The sequence below is a fragment of the Oncorhynchus kisutch genome, unplaced genomic scaffold (assembly GCF_002021735.2).
Source record: "Oncorhynchus kisutch isolate 150728-3 unplaced genomic scaffold, Okis_V2 Okis07a-Okis12b_hom, whole genome shotgun sequence".
Classification (NCBI taxonomy): Eukaryota; Metazoa; Chordata; class Actinopteri; order Salmoniformes; family Salmonidae; genus Oncorhynchus; species Oncorhynchus kisutch.
In genome coordinates, this window is record NW_022261984.1 from 6493949 (window position 1) to 6513752 (window position 19804).

The 19804-nt window shown below is 45.7% G+C and overlaps 1 protein-coding gene across 1 annotated transcript in view; it reads right to left on the reverse strand.

Annotated features, from left to right (window-relative positions):
• Positions 1 to 19804, reverse strand: part of dnah6 (dynein, axonemal, heavy chain 6) — a 141740-nt gene that overhangs the window by 110408 nt on the left and 11528 nt on the right. Inside the window, 15 exon segments of the mRNA XM_031814529.1 lie at positions 1 to 13; positions 93 to 143; positions 887 to 1042; positions 2150 to 2293; positions 3641 to 3754; positions 6086 to 6214; positions 8162 to 8413; positions 9518 to 9670; positions 9958 to 10109; positions 10417 to 10537; positions 10826 to 10915; positions 12349 to 12459; positions 12797 to 12904; positions 14578 to 14776; positions 15072 to 15171. The exon segment at positions 1 to 13 is cut by the window's left edge and continues 200 nt beyond it. Of these exon segments, the coding sequence (XP_031670389.1) occupies positions 1 to 13; positions 93 to 143; positions 887 to 1042; positions 2150 to 2293; positions 3641 to 3754; positions 6086 to 6214; positions 8162 to 8413; positions 9518 to 9670; positions 9958 to 10109; positions 10417 to 10537; positions 10826 to 10915; positions 12349 to 12459; positions 12797 to 12904; positions 14578 to 14776; positions 15072 to 15171 (1893 nt within the window).

Sequence of the window (19804 nt, forward strand, 5' to 3'; positions counted from 1 at the left end):
AGGAATCCTCAACCTACACAGTGGGGTTGAGTTTAGACAATAGGAATTACAGGAAGTACAACTACAACATGTTCTTCCTGGGTCTTTCCTACCTTTTTAAGGATGGTCTCCAGTGATGCCTCTCCTGAAGCCTGTCCTGACACCTGGAAGAGGAGAACAAGACTGGGTCAAACACTTCACTGTACTGCTTCTGTTTGGCCTGGTTCACCTGCTACAACAGAATGGATACATACAAATACATCAACAAGTCTGTCGTTGGTACCTCCTGTATGTCCATGTCATAGCAGAGGGAGGGTGTCACCTCCTGTATGTCCATGTCATAGCAGAGGGAGGATGGTACCTCCTGTATGTCCATGTCATAGCAGAGGGAGGGCGTTACCTCCTGTATGTCCATGTCATAGCAGAGGGAGGGTGTTACCTCCTGTATGTCCATGTCATAGCAGAGGGAGGATGTTACCTCCTGTATGTCCATGTCATAGCAGAGGGAGGGTGTTACCTCCTGTATGTCCATGTCATAGCAGAGGGAGGGTGTTACCTCCTGTATGTCCATGTCATAGCAGAGGGAGGGTGTTACCTCCTGTATGTCCATGTCATAGCAGAGGGAGGGTGTTACCTCCTGTATGTCCATGTCATAGCAGAGGGAGGGCGTTACCTCCTCTATGTCCATGTCATAGCAGAGGGAGGGTGTTACCTCCTGTATGTCCATGTCATAGCAGAGGGAGGGTGTTACCTCCTGTATGTCCATGTCATAGCAGAGGGAGGGTGTTACCTCCTGTATGTCCATGTCATAGCAGAGGGAGGGTGTTACCTCATGTATGTCCATGTCATAGCAGAGGGAGGATGGTACCTCCTGTATGTCCATGTCATAGCAGAGGGAGGGTGTTACCTCCTGTATCGCTTCGCTGTAGCTGAAGATGTTGAGTCCCTCTAGAGAGGCCAGAGTTTGAGGTTCCTCCAGGAGACTGGCCTCTATGACGGCCTCCAGAATCTCCCAGTGTCTGCCCTTCAGACACGGGTTACGCAGGTCTGTGATCACTGGGAGCTGGAGGGAGAAAAGACACACACGTTACACACACCCACAGCCAGGTAACACACACACACACACACACACCCACAGCCAGGTAACACACACACACACACCCACAGCCAGGTAACACACACACACACACACAGCCAGGTAACACACACACACCCACAGCCAGGTAACACACACACACACCCACAGCCAGGTAACACACACACACACACAGCCAGGTAACACACACACACCCACAGCCAGGTAACACACACACACACACACACTGAGTGTACAAAACATTAGCAACACCTTCCTAATATTGAGTTGCACCCCCTTCTGACCTCAGAACAGTCTCAATTCGTCAGGACATGGACTGTACAAGGCGTTGAAAGATTTCCACAGGGAAACTGGCCTAAGTTGACTCCAATGCTTCCCACAGTTGTGTCAAGTTGGCTGGATGTCCTTTGGGTGGTGGACCATTTTTGATACACACAGGAAACTGTTGAGCGTGAAAAACCCAGCAGCGCTGCAATTCTTGACACACTCAAACTGGTGCACCTGGCACCTACTACCATACCCCCATTCACACACTTAAAACGGTTGTCTTCACCCTCTGAATGACACACACACACATTCCATGTCTCAATTGTCTCGAGGCATAAACATCCTTCTTTAACCCGTCTGCTCCTCTTCATCTACACTGATTGAAGTGGATTTAACAAGTGACATCAACAAGGGATCATAGCTTTCACCTGGATTCACCTGGTCAGTCTGTCATGGAGAGAGCAGGTGTTCCTAATGTCCACTCATGCATATACAGTCCATTACAGACCGCAACAAACAACAACCTTCTGTCACACATCATATCGACATCAACTGGAGAGAATCATCCTACAACACACACATCATATCGACATCAACTGGAGAGAATCATCCTACACAACACACATCATATCGACATCAACTGGAGAGAATCATCCTACACAACACACATCATATCGACATCAACTGGAGAGAATCATCCTACACAACACACATCATACCGACATCAACTGGAGAGAATCATCCTACACAACACACATCATATCGACATCAACTGGAGAGAATCATCCTACACAACACACATCATACCTTCTCCCTCATGCCCTCAACGTGCTCTTTGAGTCGTGGAACCACACTGTTGGGTGGCAGGCCTTTCTCCAGCTGGTTCACACACTTGGCATATTTATTGACCTGGGCACTCAGAGTCTCTGGGTCCAACTCCTCAAACTTACACTGGGAGGGAGAGAGAGAAGGACATGTGGAGTATACTACTGTTATTACATACACTGAGAAGACAGGTGGAGTATACTACTGTTATTACATACACTGAGAAGACAGGTGGGGTATACTACTGTTATTACATATACTGAGAAGACAGGTGGAGTATACTACTGTTATTACATACACTGAGAAGACAGGTGGAGTATACTACTGTTATTACATACACTGAGAAGACAGGTGGAGTATACTACTGTTATTACATACACTGAGAAGACAGGTGGAGTATACTACTGTTATTACATACACTGAGAAAACAGGTGGAGTATACTACTGTTATTACATACACTGAGAAGACAGGTGGAGTATACTACTGTTATTACATACACTGAGAAGACAGGTGGAGTATACTACTGTTATTATATACACTGAGAAGACAGGTGGAGTATACTACTGTTATTACATACACTGAGAAGACAGGTGGAGTATACTACTGTTATTACATACACTGAGAAGACAGGTGGAGTATACTACTGTTATTACATACACTGAGAAGACAGGTGGAGTATATAACTGTTATTACATACACTGAGAAGACAGTTGAGGTATACTACTGTTATTACATACACTGAGAAGACAGGTGGAGTATACTACTGTTATTACATACACTGAGAAGACATGTGGAGTATACTACTGTTATTACATACACTGAGAAGACAGGTGGAGTATACTACTGTTATTACATACACTGAGAAGACAGGTGGAGTATATTACTGTTATTACATACACTGAGAAGACAGGTGGAGTATAATACTGTTACTACATACACTGAGAAGAGAGGTGGAGTATACTACTGTTATTACATACACTGAGAAGACAGGTGGTGTATACTACTGTTACTACATACACTGAGAAGAGAGGTGGAGTATACTACTGTTATTACATACACTGAGAAGACAGGTGAGGTATACTACAGTTATTACATACACTGAGAAGACAGGTGGAGTATACTACTGTTATTACATACACTGAGAAGACAGGTGGAGTATACTACTGTTATTACATACACTGAGAAGACAGGTGGAGTATACTACTGTTACTACATACACTGAGAAGACAGGTGGAGTATAGTACTGTTATTACATACACTGAGAAGGAAGACACACAGGCAGTTAGAATATGTTGCTGTAGCCTCATTTTCGGACAAAATCGTATTAACTTTTGCAGTGTGGTCAGAATGCAAAAGGTGAGACTTTGAGACAGCGAAGAATAGAGGAACAATCCCCTTTGTCAGAAGTGTATGGTAGGGAACACAGTGTCCTGTGTGTGATATCTAACCCCCTGCATGGTTCCATACTGTACCTCCATCCAGCCAGCCTGCAGGGCGTCCCACTCCTCCAGAGAGTCCCACAGCAGCTGTTTCAGTTTCACCTCCGCACTCAGCTCCTCTAACGCCTCGTACTTAGTCACCTCCACCTACAGAGGCAAGGGGTTAGAGGTCAGAGAGGGATGACTCATCTCTTCTTAGGCCTCATACTTAGTCACCTCCACCTACAGAGGTCAGGGGTTAGAGGTCAGAGAGGGGTCACTCATCTCCACTAACGCATCATACTTAGTCACCTCCACCTACAGAGGTCAGGGGTTAGAGGTCAGAGAGGGATGAATCATCTCTTCTTAGGCCTCATACTTAGTCACCTCCACCTACAGAGGTCAGGGGTTAGAGGTCAGAGAGGGGTCACTCATCTCCACTAACGCCTCATACTTAGTCATCTCCACCTACAGAGGGCAGGGGTTAGAGGTCAGAGAGGGGTCACTGAGCTCTTCTAACGCCTCATACCTAGTCACCTCCACCTACAGAGGTCAGGGGTTAGAGCTCAGAGAGGGGTCACTCATCTCCACTATGCCTCATACTTAGTCATCTCCACCTACAGAGGTCAGGGGTTAGAGGTCAGAGAGGGGTCACTCATCTCCACTAACGCCTCATACTTAGTCACCTCCAACTACAGAGGCAATGGGTTAGAGGACAGAGAGGGGTCACTCATCTCCATTAACGCATCATACTTAGTCACCTCAACCTACAGAGGCAAGGGGTTAGAATTCAGAGAGGGGTGACTCTACTTGAGGGTAGTGGACAAGTGCCAAGGCCAGGGAGAAAGGGGTCAATGAGGGATAGAGAATATAGGCATCCATTGAAAGAGACACCTAATCTGAATTGCCTCAATCAATGCACATCCAGGTGTGAAAAAGTGCCAAAGGGAAAATACTTAAATGCACAACAGTAAGTTACTCTACATTTAACTATACTGTTTCTCTCAAGGAACAATGGTGAAAAGTGGTGTTTTACTGTCCTCTAGTGGTCAGAAGACGTACTGTATCCTATTACTCGGCATGTATTGAATCGTATAGTATTGTATTGTATAGTATTGTATTGTAGAATATTGTATAGTATGGTATAGTACAGTATAGTATGGTATTGTATAGCATGGTATTGTATTATATCGTATTGTATAGTATGGTATAGTATGGTACTGTAGAATATTGCATTGTATAGTATAGTATAGTATAGTATGGCACTGTAGAATATTGCATTGCATAGCATAGTATGGTATAGTATGGTATGGCATAGTATAGTATTGTAAAGTATTGTATTGTATAGTATGGTATAGTATGGTACTGTAGAATATTGCATTGTATAGTATAGTATGGTATAGTATGGCACTGTAGAATATTGCATTGCATAGCATAGTATGGTATAGTATGGTACTGTAGAGTATGGTACTGTATAGTATGGTATAGTATTGTATAGTATAGTATGGTACTGTATAGTATGGTACTGTATAGTATGGTATAGTATTGTATAGTATAGTATGGTACTGTATAGTATGGTACTGTATAGTATGGTACTGTATAGTATGGTATTGTATAGTATGGTATCGTATAGTATGGTACTGTATAGTATGGTACTGTATAGTATTGTATAGTATAGTATGGTACTGTATAGTATGGTATTGTATAGTATGGTATCGTATAGTATGGTATTGTATAGTATGGTATCGTATAGTATGGTATTGTATTGTATGCTATTGCATTGTATAGTATGGTATTGTATAGTATAGTATTGTATAGTATAGTATGCTATTGCATTGTATAGTATGGTATTGTATAGTATGGTATAGTATGGTACTGTATAGTACGGTATTGTATTGTATGGTATTGTATAGTATAGTATGGTATTGTATTGTATGGTATGGTAATGTATGGTATGGTAATGTATAGTATAGTATGGTATAGTATGGTACTGTAGAATATTGTATTGTATAGTATAGTATGGTATAGTATGGCACTGTAGAATATTGTATTGTATAGTATAGTATGGTATAGTATGGTATAGTATGGTACTGTAGAATATTGTATTGTATAGTATAGTATGGTATAGTATGGTACTGTAGAGTATTGTATTGTATAGTATAGTATGGTATAGTATGGCACTGTAGAATATTGTATTGTATAGTATAGTATGGTATTGCATTGTATAGTATAGTATGGTATAGTATGGTATAGTATGGTACTGTAGAATATTGTATTGTATAGTATAGTATGGTATAGTATGGTACTGTAGAGTATTGTATTGTATTGTATTGTATTATATAGTATTGTATAGTATAGTATTGTATTGTATAGGATTGTATAGTATGGTATTGTATAGTGTAGTATTGTATAGTATGGTATAGTATGGTACTGTAGAATATTGTATTGTATTGTATAGTATGGTATTGTATAGTATAGTATTGTATAGTATAGTAGAACCTTGAAGTTCTTCTGGAAAGACTTGTACTGGAAGGCCTGGTTCTGCAGCTCGTCTATGGAGACCTGGACCTCGTCCAGCAGCAGACGGACCTTGGGACGCTCAGCGTTGATGTCCATGATCTGATTGTTCTGGGGAGCAGAGATCAACACATACACACAGTTATACATGGGTCAGGGACGGGCAACTGTTTTGCTCGCAGCAAAATGTCCCCTAGGGCCCCAAAAAGGCTAGGGCCGGCTCTGCCTGCGTGGGTATGGATGTTTATTTTACCTTTATTTAACCAGGCAAGTCAGTTCAGAACAAATTCTTATTTTCAATGACGGCCTTAGGAACAGTGGGTTAACTGGTCTAGGAACAGTGGGTTAACTGGTCTAGGAACAGTGGGTTAACTGGTCTAGGAACAGTGGGTTAACTGGTCTAGGAACAGTGGGTTAACTGGTCTAGGAACAGTGGGTTAACTGGTCTAGGAACAGTGGGTTAACTGGTCTAGGAACAGTGGGTTAACTGGTCTAGGAACAGTGGGTTAACTGGTCTAGGAACAGTGGGTTAACTGGTCTAGGAACAGTGGGTTAACTGGTCTAGGAACAGTGGGTTAACTGGTCTAGGAACAGTGGGTTAACTGGTCTAGGAACAGTGGGGTTAACTGGTCTAGGAACAGTGGGTTAACTGGTCTAGGAACAGTGGGTTAACTGGTCTAGGAACAGTGGGTTAACTGGTCTAGGAACAGTGGGTTAACTGGTCTAGGAACAGTGGGTTAACTGGTCTAGGAACAGTGGGGTTAACTGGTCTAGGAACAGTGGGTTAACTGGTCTAGGAACAGTGGGTTAACTGGTCTAGGAACAGTGGGTTAACTGGTCTAGGAACAGTGGGTTAACTGGCCTAGGAACAGTGGGTTAACTGGTCTAGGAACAGTGGGTTAACTGGTCTAGGAACAGTGGGTTAACTGGCCTAGGAACAGTGGGTTAACTGGCCTAGGAACAGTGGGTTAACTGGTCTAGGAACAGTGGGTTAACTGGTCTAGGAACAGTGGGGTTAACTGGTCTAGGAACAGTGGGTTAACTGGTCTAGGAACAGTGGGTTAACTGGTCTAGGAACAGTGGGTTAACTGGTCTAGGAACAGTGGGTTAACTGGCCTAGGAACAGTGGGTTAACTGGTCTAGGAACAGTGGGTTAACTGGTCTAGGAACAGTGGGTTAACTGGCCTAGGAACAGTGGGTTAACTGGTCTAGGAACAGTGGGTTAACTGGTCTAGGAACAGTGGGTTAACTGGTCTAGGAACAGTGGGTTAACTGGTCTAGGAACAGTGGGTTAACTGGCCTAGGAACAGTGGGTTAACTGGTCTAGGAACAGTGGGTTAACTGGTCTAGGAACAGTGGGTTAACTGGTCTAGGAACAGTGGGTTAACTGGTCTAGGAACAGTGGGTTAACTGGCCTAGGAACAGTGGGTTAACTGGTCTAGGAACAGTGGGTTAACTGGTCTAGGAACAGTGGGTTAACTGGTCTAGGAACAGTGGGTTAACTGGTCTAGGAACAGTGGGTTAACTGGTCTAGGAACAGTGGGTTAACTGGTCTAGGAGCAGTGGGTTAATTGGTCTAGGAACAGTGGGTTAACTGCCTGTTCAGGGGCAGAACATATTTGTACCTTGTCAGCTCGGGGATTTGAACTTGCAACCTTCCGGTTACTAGTCCAACGCTCTAACCACTAGGCTACCCTGTCGCCCCTCCCTGGATGTGGGTATGCAGACCCGCCAGCCACATGAGTTCAGATTTTTAATGGCTCCAACCCCCATCAAAGTTGTCCCTCCCTGGTCTGGATCAAACCCATACACATCTCTATTTACCCTACTCTGACAGACGAAATTATCTTTTCAGGTCAGTTGATTTAGAGCACAACGACCTGGGGAAGAGGAACCCAGTTGTAAATGACTGTCATATCCGGAGACTAATGTCTACATTCTTAGCTTTTTCCACAGTTATTTATAAAGCCTGTCTGGGGACAAACACTGACCCTTAGCGTGATGCTGAAGCTAGTGTGATACAATGCATCTGAGCGTTGACCCTTGACCTCTAGTTACCTGAGCCTGTTGTTTGACCCTCTTGACCTCCTTGTTGAGGTCGGTGATGTCCCGTTGGAGGTGGACACAGAACTTGTCCACGTTGGCGTCCTTCTCTCCCACGGCCTTGTCGATGGCGTTGCGTACGCCGGTGACTGAGGGTTTCAGGGTGGCGTAGACGGCAAAGTCCTCAGGAGGGCTGGGCACGGAGTAGGAGTCTATCAGCTTGTACATCTGGGACACGGTCTCTGTCTGCTCGTCCAACCACTCCATCTGACACACAAACACACAGACATGAAAGAACTGGCAGTGTTTACCCCAGATGTTTTCCTAGGCGGGCCATGCTGGCTGAAAACAGAAATTTGAGTCCTTTCCCAGAAACATCCAAGAAAGACGTTCACCTGACAACATGAACCCAACACTACTGACTCCCTTGGTCATCTTTCCCAGGAGTTTGGTAATGAGTAATGTAACAATGACTACAGTGTGATACAAAGTGACAAAGTACTCTGGGTCTGAGTCCCTTACTCTGGGTCTGTCCCCTACTCTGGGTCTGAGTCCCCTACTCTGGGTCTGTCCCCTACTCTGGGTCTGTCCCCTACTCTGGGTCTGTCCCCTACTCTGGGTCTGAGTCCCCTACTCTGGGTCTGTCCCCTACTCTGGGTCTGAGTCCCCTACTCTGGGTCTGAGTCCCCTACTCTGGGTCTGTCCCCTACTCTGGGTCTGTCCCCTACTCTGGGTCTGAGTCCCCTACTCTGGGGCTGAGTCCCCTACTCTGGGTCTGAGTCCCCTACTCTGGGTCTGTCCCCTACTCTGGGTCTGAGTCCCCTACTCTGGGTCTGAGTCCCCTACTCTGGGTCTGAGTCCCCTACTCTGGGTCTGAGTCCCCTACTCTGGGTCTGAGTCCCCTACTCTGGGTCTGTCCCCTACTCTGGGTCTGTCCCCTACTCTGGGTCTGTCCCCTACTCTAGGTCTGTCCCCTACTCTGGGTCTGAGTCCCCTACTCTGGGTCTGAGTCCCCTACTCTGGGTCTGTCCCCTACTCTAGGTCTGTCCCCAACTCTGGGTCTGAGTCCCCTACTCTGGGTCTGTCCCCTACTCTGGGTCTGAGTCCGCTACTCTGGGTCTGTCCCCTACTCTGGGTCTGAGTCCCCTACTCTGGGTCTGTCCCCTACTCTGGGTCTGAGTCCGCTACTCTGGGATGGAGTCAGTCTCTTGAATGAAGAAGATGATGGCTCTGTGTGACTGTCAACCTTAACCTAATTCTCCTAACCTGCTATGTTCATTTTCTTAACCCAACCCTAAGTTCTCCTAACCTGCCACGAAAAAGTCCATTCTTACAAAAGCTGTATCCCTTCTAGACAAAAGCGTCTCTTACCCGCTCCTGTATCTCCTCTAGGAAGGTGAGGGAGTTGACGAACTCTGTAGTTGCAGAGGGGATGAACTCCAGTTTGAACTGGGCATCCTGAGCCTCAGCGATGATGGCGTCAATCTTTCTCTTGGCCAGCAGGGGGAGCATGTCATTGATGGCCTGGAGGGGAGGGTGGGAGGGGGGGAAGCACAGGCATTAATGTTGGTCAGTGGATGGACGGCCCAATCCCAAATCCACCACTTGACCCTAAACCCTATGGACTTGTGGAGAACCGATAGGATTTGACATTTGTAAGCAATTTGGTAATAGCTCAAACTCGCCCTCTGATAGGCTAGGTGGAAGATTATATTCATACATATTGCTAATACCAATGAATACGTTTCCGATCTCCACAGTTCAAAGGCCCGGGCTGTAGGGGGTGATTAACACTGTTCCTCTCCTCCTACCTCCAGACAGCGTAGTGGTGAGGGAAGGAGCTTCCCTTTAAGCAGAGTGGTGTCTACCAGCAGCAGGCCCAGGTGCCTCTTCTGTTTGATGGCCAGGGCCTCTTTATGTTCGCTGTGGTACTTCTTCAGACTCTCAGCGAAGAACGCCACTCCTACAGGGAACAGGACAGGGTACAGAGTCACATGATGACTCTCTAGACCGTTTAAAAAAGAGAGATGGGGGAGTGTTGATCTGCCACTGTGAAATATACAGAAAACGCCTAAAGGACCTCATTGGATCCAAAGGTCTGAATGAACTGAGACAAAATGGATATGCTGCTGTGGTATTTGTGATGACTGTAGAAACTCAAAGCTATATACTGAAAAGGAGTGCCTTGGCTAATCCATTTTCTCTGTTCCCTGGTAAGTTCATTGAATTGATGATGTTGGTGACGATGATGAAGAGCGTTGCTACGGTACCGTGATCCTGATCTCTGAGCGCGTCCAGGTCCAGACTCTCATTCTCTCTGTAGAAGACGCGGAAGCTCTCAAAGGTGCGGGCGTACACGCTGGCCGAGTCAAACGCAAACTGGAGCGATTGCTGAGAGGGAGCGAGAGGAGGAGGAAGAGGGAGACGAGGAGAGACAACAAAACAAACTTCTTAATGAGGCAGCCAGTTAGACGAACAGTCAGGGAATCAGGGCACAAGGACGAAGAGGCAAGACAACAAAACACTGAACTGTGAAAGTCATTTAACTGCCACAACAGATTTAAAGAGCTTTGGCATTAGGAATCATAACAGACACCAAGTTGACATCAAAATGTCCAAGACAATTACCATCCACTTAGCTAATTCAAATGACCTTTAAAAAGGACACCGAATGCTGACCTTGATGTCGAGGATGATGTTCAGGAGGTGTTTATCATCCTCTAACATGGCCTCCAGACCAGGACCGTCACCACACGTCTTCTCCTCCACCTGAATGGTTGTGGAATACAACCATGTTATGATAGGATAGTATTACATCTCCTCTACCTGAATGGTAGTGGAATACAACCATGTTATGATAGGATAGTATTACATCTCCTCTACCTGAATGGTAGTGGAATACAACCATGTTATGATAGGATAGTATTACATCTCCTCTACCTGAATGGTAGTGGAATACAACCATTTATGATAGGATAGTATTACATCTCCTCTACCTGAATGATAGTGGAATACAACCATGTTATGATAGGATAGTATTACATCTCCTCCACCTGAATGGTAGTGGAATACAACCATGTTATGATAGGATAGTATTACATCTCCTCCACCTGAATGGTAGTGGAATACAACCATGTTATGATAGGATAGTATTACATCTCCTCCACCTGAATGGTAGTGGAATACAACCATGTTATGATAGGATAGTATTACATCTCCTCCACCTGAATGGTAGTGGAATACAACCATGTTATGATAGGATAGTATTACATCTCCTCTACCTGAATGGTAGTGGAATACAACCATGTTATGATAGGATAGTATTACATCTCCTCTACCTGAATGGTAGTGGAATACAACCATGTTATGATAGGATACTATTACATCTCCTCCACCTGAATGGTAGTGGAATACAACCATGTTATGATAGGATAGTATTACATCTCCTCTACCTGAATGGTAGTGGAATACAACCATGTTATGATAGGATAGTATTACATCTCCTCCACCTGAATGGTAGTGGAATACAACCATGTTATGATAGGATACTATTACATCTCCTCTACCTGAATGGTAGTGGAATACAACCATGTTATGATAGGATAGTATTACATCTCCTCTACCTGAATGGTAGTGGAATACAACCATGTTATGATAGGATAGTATTACATCTCCTCTACCTGAATGATAGTGGAATACAACCATGTTATGATAGGATAGCATTACATCTCCTCCACCTGAATGGTAGTGGAATACAACCATGTTATGATAGGATACTATTACATCTCCTCTACCTGAATGGTAGTGGAATACAACCATGTTATGATAGGATAGTATTACTAACTGGACAACAGCCATCTTGTCAGACTATTACAACATTTAGGGATGGTTTCCTGGACACAGACCAACACTAATACTGAACAGAACTTATCATGAAGATTCTTCACATTGCTTTTAATTCTAGAACTAGGTTAAATCTGTGTCTGGAAAACTGTCCCCAAAAACTACAACTAAACTAAATAACACCCTTGTCTTCGGTGAGCTAAGACCTGCACTGGACTTGTTCCTACAAGCACGAACTTTGCTGATAGCTACTTTGAGGAAAAATGTAGTCACTATAACAGGTGTAGTTGTCTCACCTAGCTTACTGCAAGATAAAAAAAAAATGTTTATGCTAATTAGTCAACGGTAGTGTTTCACACCTTGCTGTTGATCATGGGCTGAGTGAAGGCATCAAAGTAGGAGTCAGTCACCAGCACAACTAATGACAACACCGTCTCCTGGAACCTAGAGATGATCTCTGACACACACTCCTGTTAGGGGAATACACACACACACAGCCACACTCAAAGGCACACACACATGCACAGACACACAACACACACACACAACACACACACAACACACACACAGCCACACTCAAAGGCACACACACATGCACAGACACACAACACACACACGACACACACACACACAGACACACACACAGTCAGACACTCAAACAAAAACACAGGCACAGCATAAAGAGAGAGCGAGAGAGAGATACATTGTTACAGACAAAAAAAGTAACAAATTCAGAGCCATATTGATATGTTGCAGAACGATGACATCTTCGGTGAGCTGAAAGGTGAGAGGTCAGGGGTTACAGACCTGGAAGACGTCTACGGAGGGTTCGTAGGTCAGAGCGTGGGTCTCCAGCATCAGCTCCGACACAAACATGGGTAGAAGATGAACAGCCTCCACTGTGGGCTCTGTAGCCTGAGGTACACACACACACACACACACACACACACACACACACCACACACACCACACACAGACACACACATACACACACACACACACACACACAGGGGTTAATACACAGTTAAAGGGGAAGGGATTGTCACAACAAAAGGAACCCACTATTCCGTTTAGTAAACCTTTTAGAAGGATGCAGGCAGAAAGCTGACTGTATTCTCCATTCTACAAGACAGACGATAACACCTGTTACACACTGTCCCTCTGTAGCTTTAAACTCTCCTAAACAGGCCTCTGGTTTCAGAAAGCCTAGTGGTCCACTGGAGGATCTCCATTGAGACGAGTTGGCTGAAAACGTAATGATGCTGGCCCATCGAAGGGGCTGGAAGCCGTGGAGCTGCCATGTGGAGAATCCTAGTTTTATCTTGTTATTGATACCATGTCGTTTTGACTCATAGCTAATCAACAACTGGCACAATGTATTTGAGAGACAAAAAGGTGGTCATTGTTTAAATGTATTTATGTTGTCAATAAACACGAAGCCAACCGTGTCTGTTTAGCTCCATAGTTGCTTTTTAGTCCGCGCAGAATGAGGCTACATCCACGTCTGAGAAAGTGTCCCTGAAGCCTTTTTCAAACCTCTCCACAGCCACCTTCATGTAGCAGCCCTGAACTACCTCACCTGAGTCACCTGAGTCACCTGAGTCACCTGGGTCACCTGAGTCACCTGAGTCACCTGGGTCACCTGAGTCACCTGAGTCACCTGAGTCACCTGGGTCACCTGAGTCACCTGAGTCACCTGAGTCACCTGAGTCACCTGGGTCACCTGAGTCACCTGGGTCACCTGAGTCACCTGAGTCACCTGAGTCACCTGAGTCACCTGGGTCACCTGAGTCACCTGGGTCACCTGAGTCACCTGAGTCACCTGAGTCACCTGAGTCACCTGGGTCACCTGAGTCACCTGGGTCACCTGAGTCACCTGAGTCACCTGAGTCACCTGAGTCACCTGGGTCACCTGAGTCACCTGGGTCACCTGAGTCACCTGGGTCACCTGAGTCACCTGGTCACCTGAGTCACCTGAGTCACCTGAGTCACCTGGTCACCTGAGTCACCTGGGTCACCTGAGTCACCTGAGTCACCTGGGTCACCTGAGTCACCTGGGTCACCTGAGTCACCTGAGTCACCTGAGTCACCTGAGTCACCTGGGTCACCTGAGTCACCTGAGTCACCTGAGTCACCTGGGTCACCTGAGTCACCTGGGTCACCTGAGTCACCTGAGTCACCTGAGTCACCTGGGTCACCTGAGTCACCTGGGTCACCTGAGTCACCTGGGTCACCTGAGTCACCTGGGTCACCTGAGTCACCTGAGTCACCTGAGTCACCTGAGTCACCTGGGTCACCTGAGTCACCTGGGTCACCTGAGTCACCTGAGTCACCTGAGTCACCTGGGTCACCTGAGTCACCTGAGTCACCTGAGTCACCTGAGTCACCTGGGTCACCTGAGTCACCTGAGTCACCTGAGTCACCTGGGTCACCTGAGTCACCTGAGTCACCTGAGTCACCTGAGTCACCAGGTCAACGGTTTGGTGATTAGTTGACCGGTTGAATCACATGGACTAGTTCTGGAATAGATCAAATCCATGGAACGGCTGTGGGTCCCAGACGAGAGGTCTGAAACGGTCTTGTTGTACCTTCCTGTCGGAGTCCTCCGTGGCTCCACCTCCGTCTCCAGCGGCGACAGCAGCATCGGTGTCGGCCCAGCTGTGGATGACAGCGTGTGTTGGGGTGTGTTGGATCTGGTCCTGCAGGACGGCCAGTAGTTTGGCCACAGAGTTCACAGCCAGGATGTGCATGGTGTTCACCATCAGGTAGTCAGCCAACCGGATGAAACTGGAACAAGACAGAGTAGGAAGGGGGCTCCTTCACGGCACCTCCATAGGTAAAGCACTCCAGCTCAACGTACAGGTAGAAATGGGACGTGTGTGTGAGAGATGGTGTGTGTAGCGGAGAGGAGGGCTTCAATAATAGTGTGAGTGTGTGCGTGCGTGTGCGTGTGTGTGTGTGTGTCTTTGCGTGTGTAAGTGTGTGTGTCTTTGCGGGTGTGAATGTGAGTGTGTGTGTGTGCGTGTGTGTGTGAGTGTTTTGTGTGTGTGTGTGTGTGTGTGTGTGTGTGTGTGGTACCCACCAGGTGAGGCGTCTACAGTGGTACCTCTTGTTGGCCTGTTCTGTGTAACTCATCTTCTCTGGAGCCTCTTCAAACAGCAGCTCAATCTCAGGTGTTCCCTCTGGAGTACACACACTTCACACTCACTCTACTGTCTGTTCCCTCTGGAGTACACACACTTCACACTCACTCTACTGTCTGTTCCCTCTGGAGTACACACACTTCACACTCACTCTACTGTCTGTTCCCTCTGGAGTACACACACTTCACACTCACTCTACTGTCTGTTCCCTCTGGAGTACACACACTTCACACTCACTCTACTGTCTGTCCCCTCTGGAGTACACACACTTCACACTCACTCTACTGTCTGTTCCCTCTGGAGTACACACACTTCACACTCACTCTACTGTCTGTTCCCTCTGGAGTACACACACTTCACACTCACTCTACTGTCTGTTCCCTCTGGAGTACACACACTTCACACTCACTCTACTGTCTGTCCCCTCTGGAGTACACACACTTCACACTCACTCTACTGTCTGTTCCCTCTGGAGTACACACACTTCACACTCACTCTACTGTCTGTTCCCTCTGGAGTACACACACTTCACACTCACTCTACTGTCTGTTCCCTCTGGAGTACACACACTTCACACTCACTCTACTGTCTGTTCCCTCTGGAGTACACACACTTCACACTCACTCTACTGTCTGTCCCCTCTGGAGTACACACACTTCACACTCACTCTACTGTCTGTTCCCTCTGGAGTACACACACTTCACACTCACTCTACTGTCTGTTCCCTCTGGAGTACACACACTTCACACTCACTCTACTGTCTGTTCCCTCTGGAGTACACACACTTCACACTCACTCTACTGTCTGTCCCCTCTGGAGTACACACACTTCACACTCACTCTACTGTCTGTTCCCTCTGGAGTACACACACTTCACACTCACTCTACTGTCTGTTCCCTCTGGAGTACACACACTTCACACTCACTCTACTGTCTGTTCCCTCTGGAGTACACACACTTCACACTCACTCTACTGTCTGTTCCCTCTGGAGTACACACACTTCACACTCACTCTACTGTCTGTCCCCTCTGGAGTACACACACTTCACACTCACTCTACTGTCTGTTCCCTCTGGAGTACACACACTTCACACTCACTCTACTGTCTGTTCCCTCTGGAGTACACACACTTCACACTCACTCTACTGTCTGTTCCCTCTGGAGTACACACACTTCACACTCACTCTACTGTCTGTCCCCTCTGGAGTACACACACTTCACACTCACTCTACTGTCTGTTCCCTCTGGAGTACACACACTTCACACTCACTCTACTGTCTGTTCCCTCTGGAGTACACACACTTCACACTCACTCTACTGTCTGTTCCCTCTGGAGTACACACACTTCACACTCACTCTACTGTCTGTCCCCTCTGGAGTACACACACTTCACACTCACTCTACTGTCTGTTCCCTCTGGAGTACACACACTTCACACTCACTCTACTGTCTGTCCCCTCTGGAGTACACACACTTCACACTCACTCTACTGTCTGTTCCCTCTGGAGTACACACACTTCACACTCACTCTACTGTCTGTTCCCTCTGGAGTACACACACTTCACACTCACTCTACTGTCTGTTCCCTCTGGAGTACACACACTTCACACTCACTCTACTGTCTGTTCCCTCTGGAGTACACACACTTCACACTCACTCTACTGTCTGTTCCCTCTGGAGTACACACACTTCACACTCACTCTACTGTCTGTTCCCTCTGGAGTACACACACTTCTACTTTTTAGTGTTGTAGTTATAGTCAGGTGTGTGTGTGTACCTGTGTTGTAGTTATAGTCAGGTGTGTGTGTATCTGTGTTGTAGTTATAGTCAGGTTTGTGTGTACCTGTGTTGTAGTTATAGTCAGGTGTGTGTGTACCTGTGTTGTAGTTATAGTCAGGTGTGTGTGTACCTGTGTTGTAGTTATAGTCAGGTGTGTGTACCTCTGTTGTAGTTATAGGCAGGTGTGTGTGTGTACCTGTGTTGTAGTTATAGTCAGCTGTGTGTGTACCTGTGTTGTAGTTATAGTCAGGCGTGTGTACCTGTGTTGTAGTTATAGCCAGGTGTGTGTGTGTACCTGTGTTGTAGTTATAGTCAGGTGTGTGTGTACCTGTGTTGTAGTTATAGTCAGGTGTGTGTGTACCTGTGTTGTAGTTATAGTCAGGTGTGTGTGTGTACCTGTGTTGTAGTTATAGTCAGGTGTGTGTACCTGTGTTGTAGTTATAGGCAGGTGTGTGTGTGTACCTGTGTTGTAGTTATAGTCAGGTGTGTGTACCTGTGTTGTAGTTATAGCCAGGTGTGTGTGTGTACCTGTGTTGTAGTTATAGTCAGGTGTGTGTGTACCTGTGTTGTAGTTATAGTCAGGTGTGTGTGTACCTGTGTTGTAGTTATAGTCAGGTGTGTGTACCTGTGTTGTAGTTATAGGCAGGTGTGTGTGTGTACCTGTGTTGTAGTTATAGTCAGGTGTGTGCGTACCTGTGTTGTAGTTATAGTCAGGTGTGTGTACCTGTGTTGTAGTTATAATCAGGTGTGTGTACCTGTGTTGTAGTTATAATCAGGTGTGTGTGTACCTGTATTGTAGTTATAGTCAGGTGTGTGGGTGTACCTGTGTTGTAGCTATAGGCAGGTGTGTGTGTGTACCTGTGTTGTAGTTATAGTCAGGTGTGTGTGTACCTGTGTTGTAGTTATAGTCAGGTGTGTGTACCTGTGTTGTAGTTATAGTCAGGTGTGTGTGTGTACCTGTGTTGTAGTTATAGTCAGGTGTGTGTGTGTAACTGTGTTGTAGTTATAGTCAGGTGTGTGTACCTGTGTTGTAGTTATAGTCAGGTGTGTGTGTACCTGTGTTGTAGTTATAGTCAGGTGTGTGTACCTGTGTTGTAGTTATAGTCAGGTGTGTGTACCTGTGTTGTAGTTATAGTCAGGTGTGTGTGTGTACCTGTGTTGTAGTTATAGTCAGGTGCGTGTACCTGTATTGTAGTTATTGTCAGGTGTGTGTGTGTACCTGTGTTGTAGTTATAGTCAGGTGTGTGTGTGTACCTGTGTTGTAGTTATAGTCAGGTGTGTGTGTACCTGTGTTGTAGTTATAGTCAGGTGGGTGTACCTGTGTTGTAGTTATAGTCAGGTGTGTGTACCTGTGTTGTAGTTATAGTCAGGTGTGTGTGTGTAACTGTGTTGTAGTTATAGTCAGGTGTGTGTACCTGTATTGTAGTTATAGTCAGGTGTGTGTACCTGTGTTGTAGTTATAGTCAGGTGTGTGTACCTGTGTTGTAGTTATAGTCAGGTGTGTGTGTACCTGTGTTGTAGTTATAGTCAGGTGTGTGTGTACCTGTGTTGTAGTTATAGTCAGGTGTGTGTACCTGTGTTGTAGTTATAGTCAGGTGTGTGTGTGTACCTGTGTTGTAGTTATAGTCAGGTGTGTGTGTACCTGTGTTGTAGTTATAGTCAGGTGTGTGTACATGTGTTGTAGTTATAGTCAGGTGTGTGTACCTGTGTTGTAGTTATAGTCAGGTGTGTGTGTGTACCTGTGTTGTAGTTATAGTCAGGTGTGTGTACCTGTGTTGTAGTTATAGTCAGGTGTGTGTACCTGTGTTGTAGTTATAGTCAGGTGTGTGTGTACCTGTGTTGTAGTTATAGTCAGGTGTGTGTACCTGTGTTGTAGTTATAGTCAGGTGTGTGTGTGTACCTGTGTTGTAGTTATAGTCAGGTGTGTGTACCTGTGTTGTAGTTATAGTCAGGTGTGTGTGTGTACCTGTGTTGTAGTTATAGTCAGGTGTGTGTGTACCTGTGTTGTAGTTATAGTCAGGTGTGTGTGTACCTGTGTTGTAGTTATAGTCAGATGTGTGTACCTGTGTTGTAGTTATAGTCAGGTGTGTGTACCTGTGTTGTAGTTATAGTCAGGTGTGTGTACCTGTGTTGTAGTTATAGTCAGGTGTGTGTGTGTACCTGTGTTGTAGTTATAGTCAGGTGTGTATGTACCTGTATTGTAGTTATTGTCAGGTGTGTGTGTGTGTACCTGTGTTGTAGTTATAGTCAGGTGTGTGTGTGTACCTGTGTTGTAGTTATAGTCAGGTGTGTGTGTACCTGTGTTGTAGTTATAGTCAGGTGTGTGTGTACCTGTGTTGTAGTTATAGTCAGGTGTGTGTACCTGTGTTGTAGTTATAGTCAGGTGTGTGTACCTGTGTTGTAGTTATAGTCAGGTGTGTGTGTGTAACTGTGTTGTAGTTATAGTCCGGTGTGTGTACCTGTGTTGTAGTTATAGTCAGGTGTGTGTGTACCTGTGTTGTAGTTATAGTCAGGTGTGTGTGTACCTGTGTTGTAGTTATAGTCAGGTGTGTGTGCACCTGTGTTGTAGTTATAGTCAGGTGTGTGTGTACCTGTGTTGTAGTTATAGTTATAGTCAGGTGTGTGTACCTGTGTTGTAGTTATAGTCAGGTGTGTGTACCTGTGTTGTAGTTATAGTCAGGTGTGTGTGTGTACCTGTGTTGTAGTTATAGTCGGGTGTGTGTACCTGTATTGTAGTTATAGTCAGGTGTGTGTACCTGTGTTGTAGTTATAGTCAGGTGTGGGTGTACCTGTGTTGTAGTTATAGTCAGGTGTGTGTACCTGTGTTGTAGTTATAGTCAGGTGTGTGTGTGTACCTGTGTTGTAGTTATAGTCAGGTGTGTGTGTGTACCTGT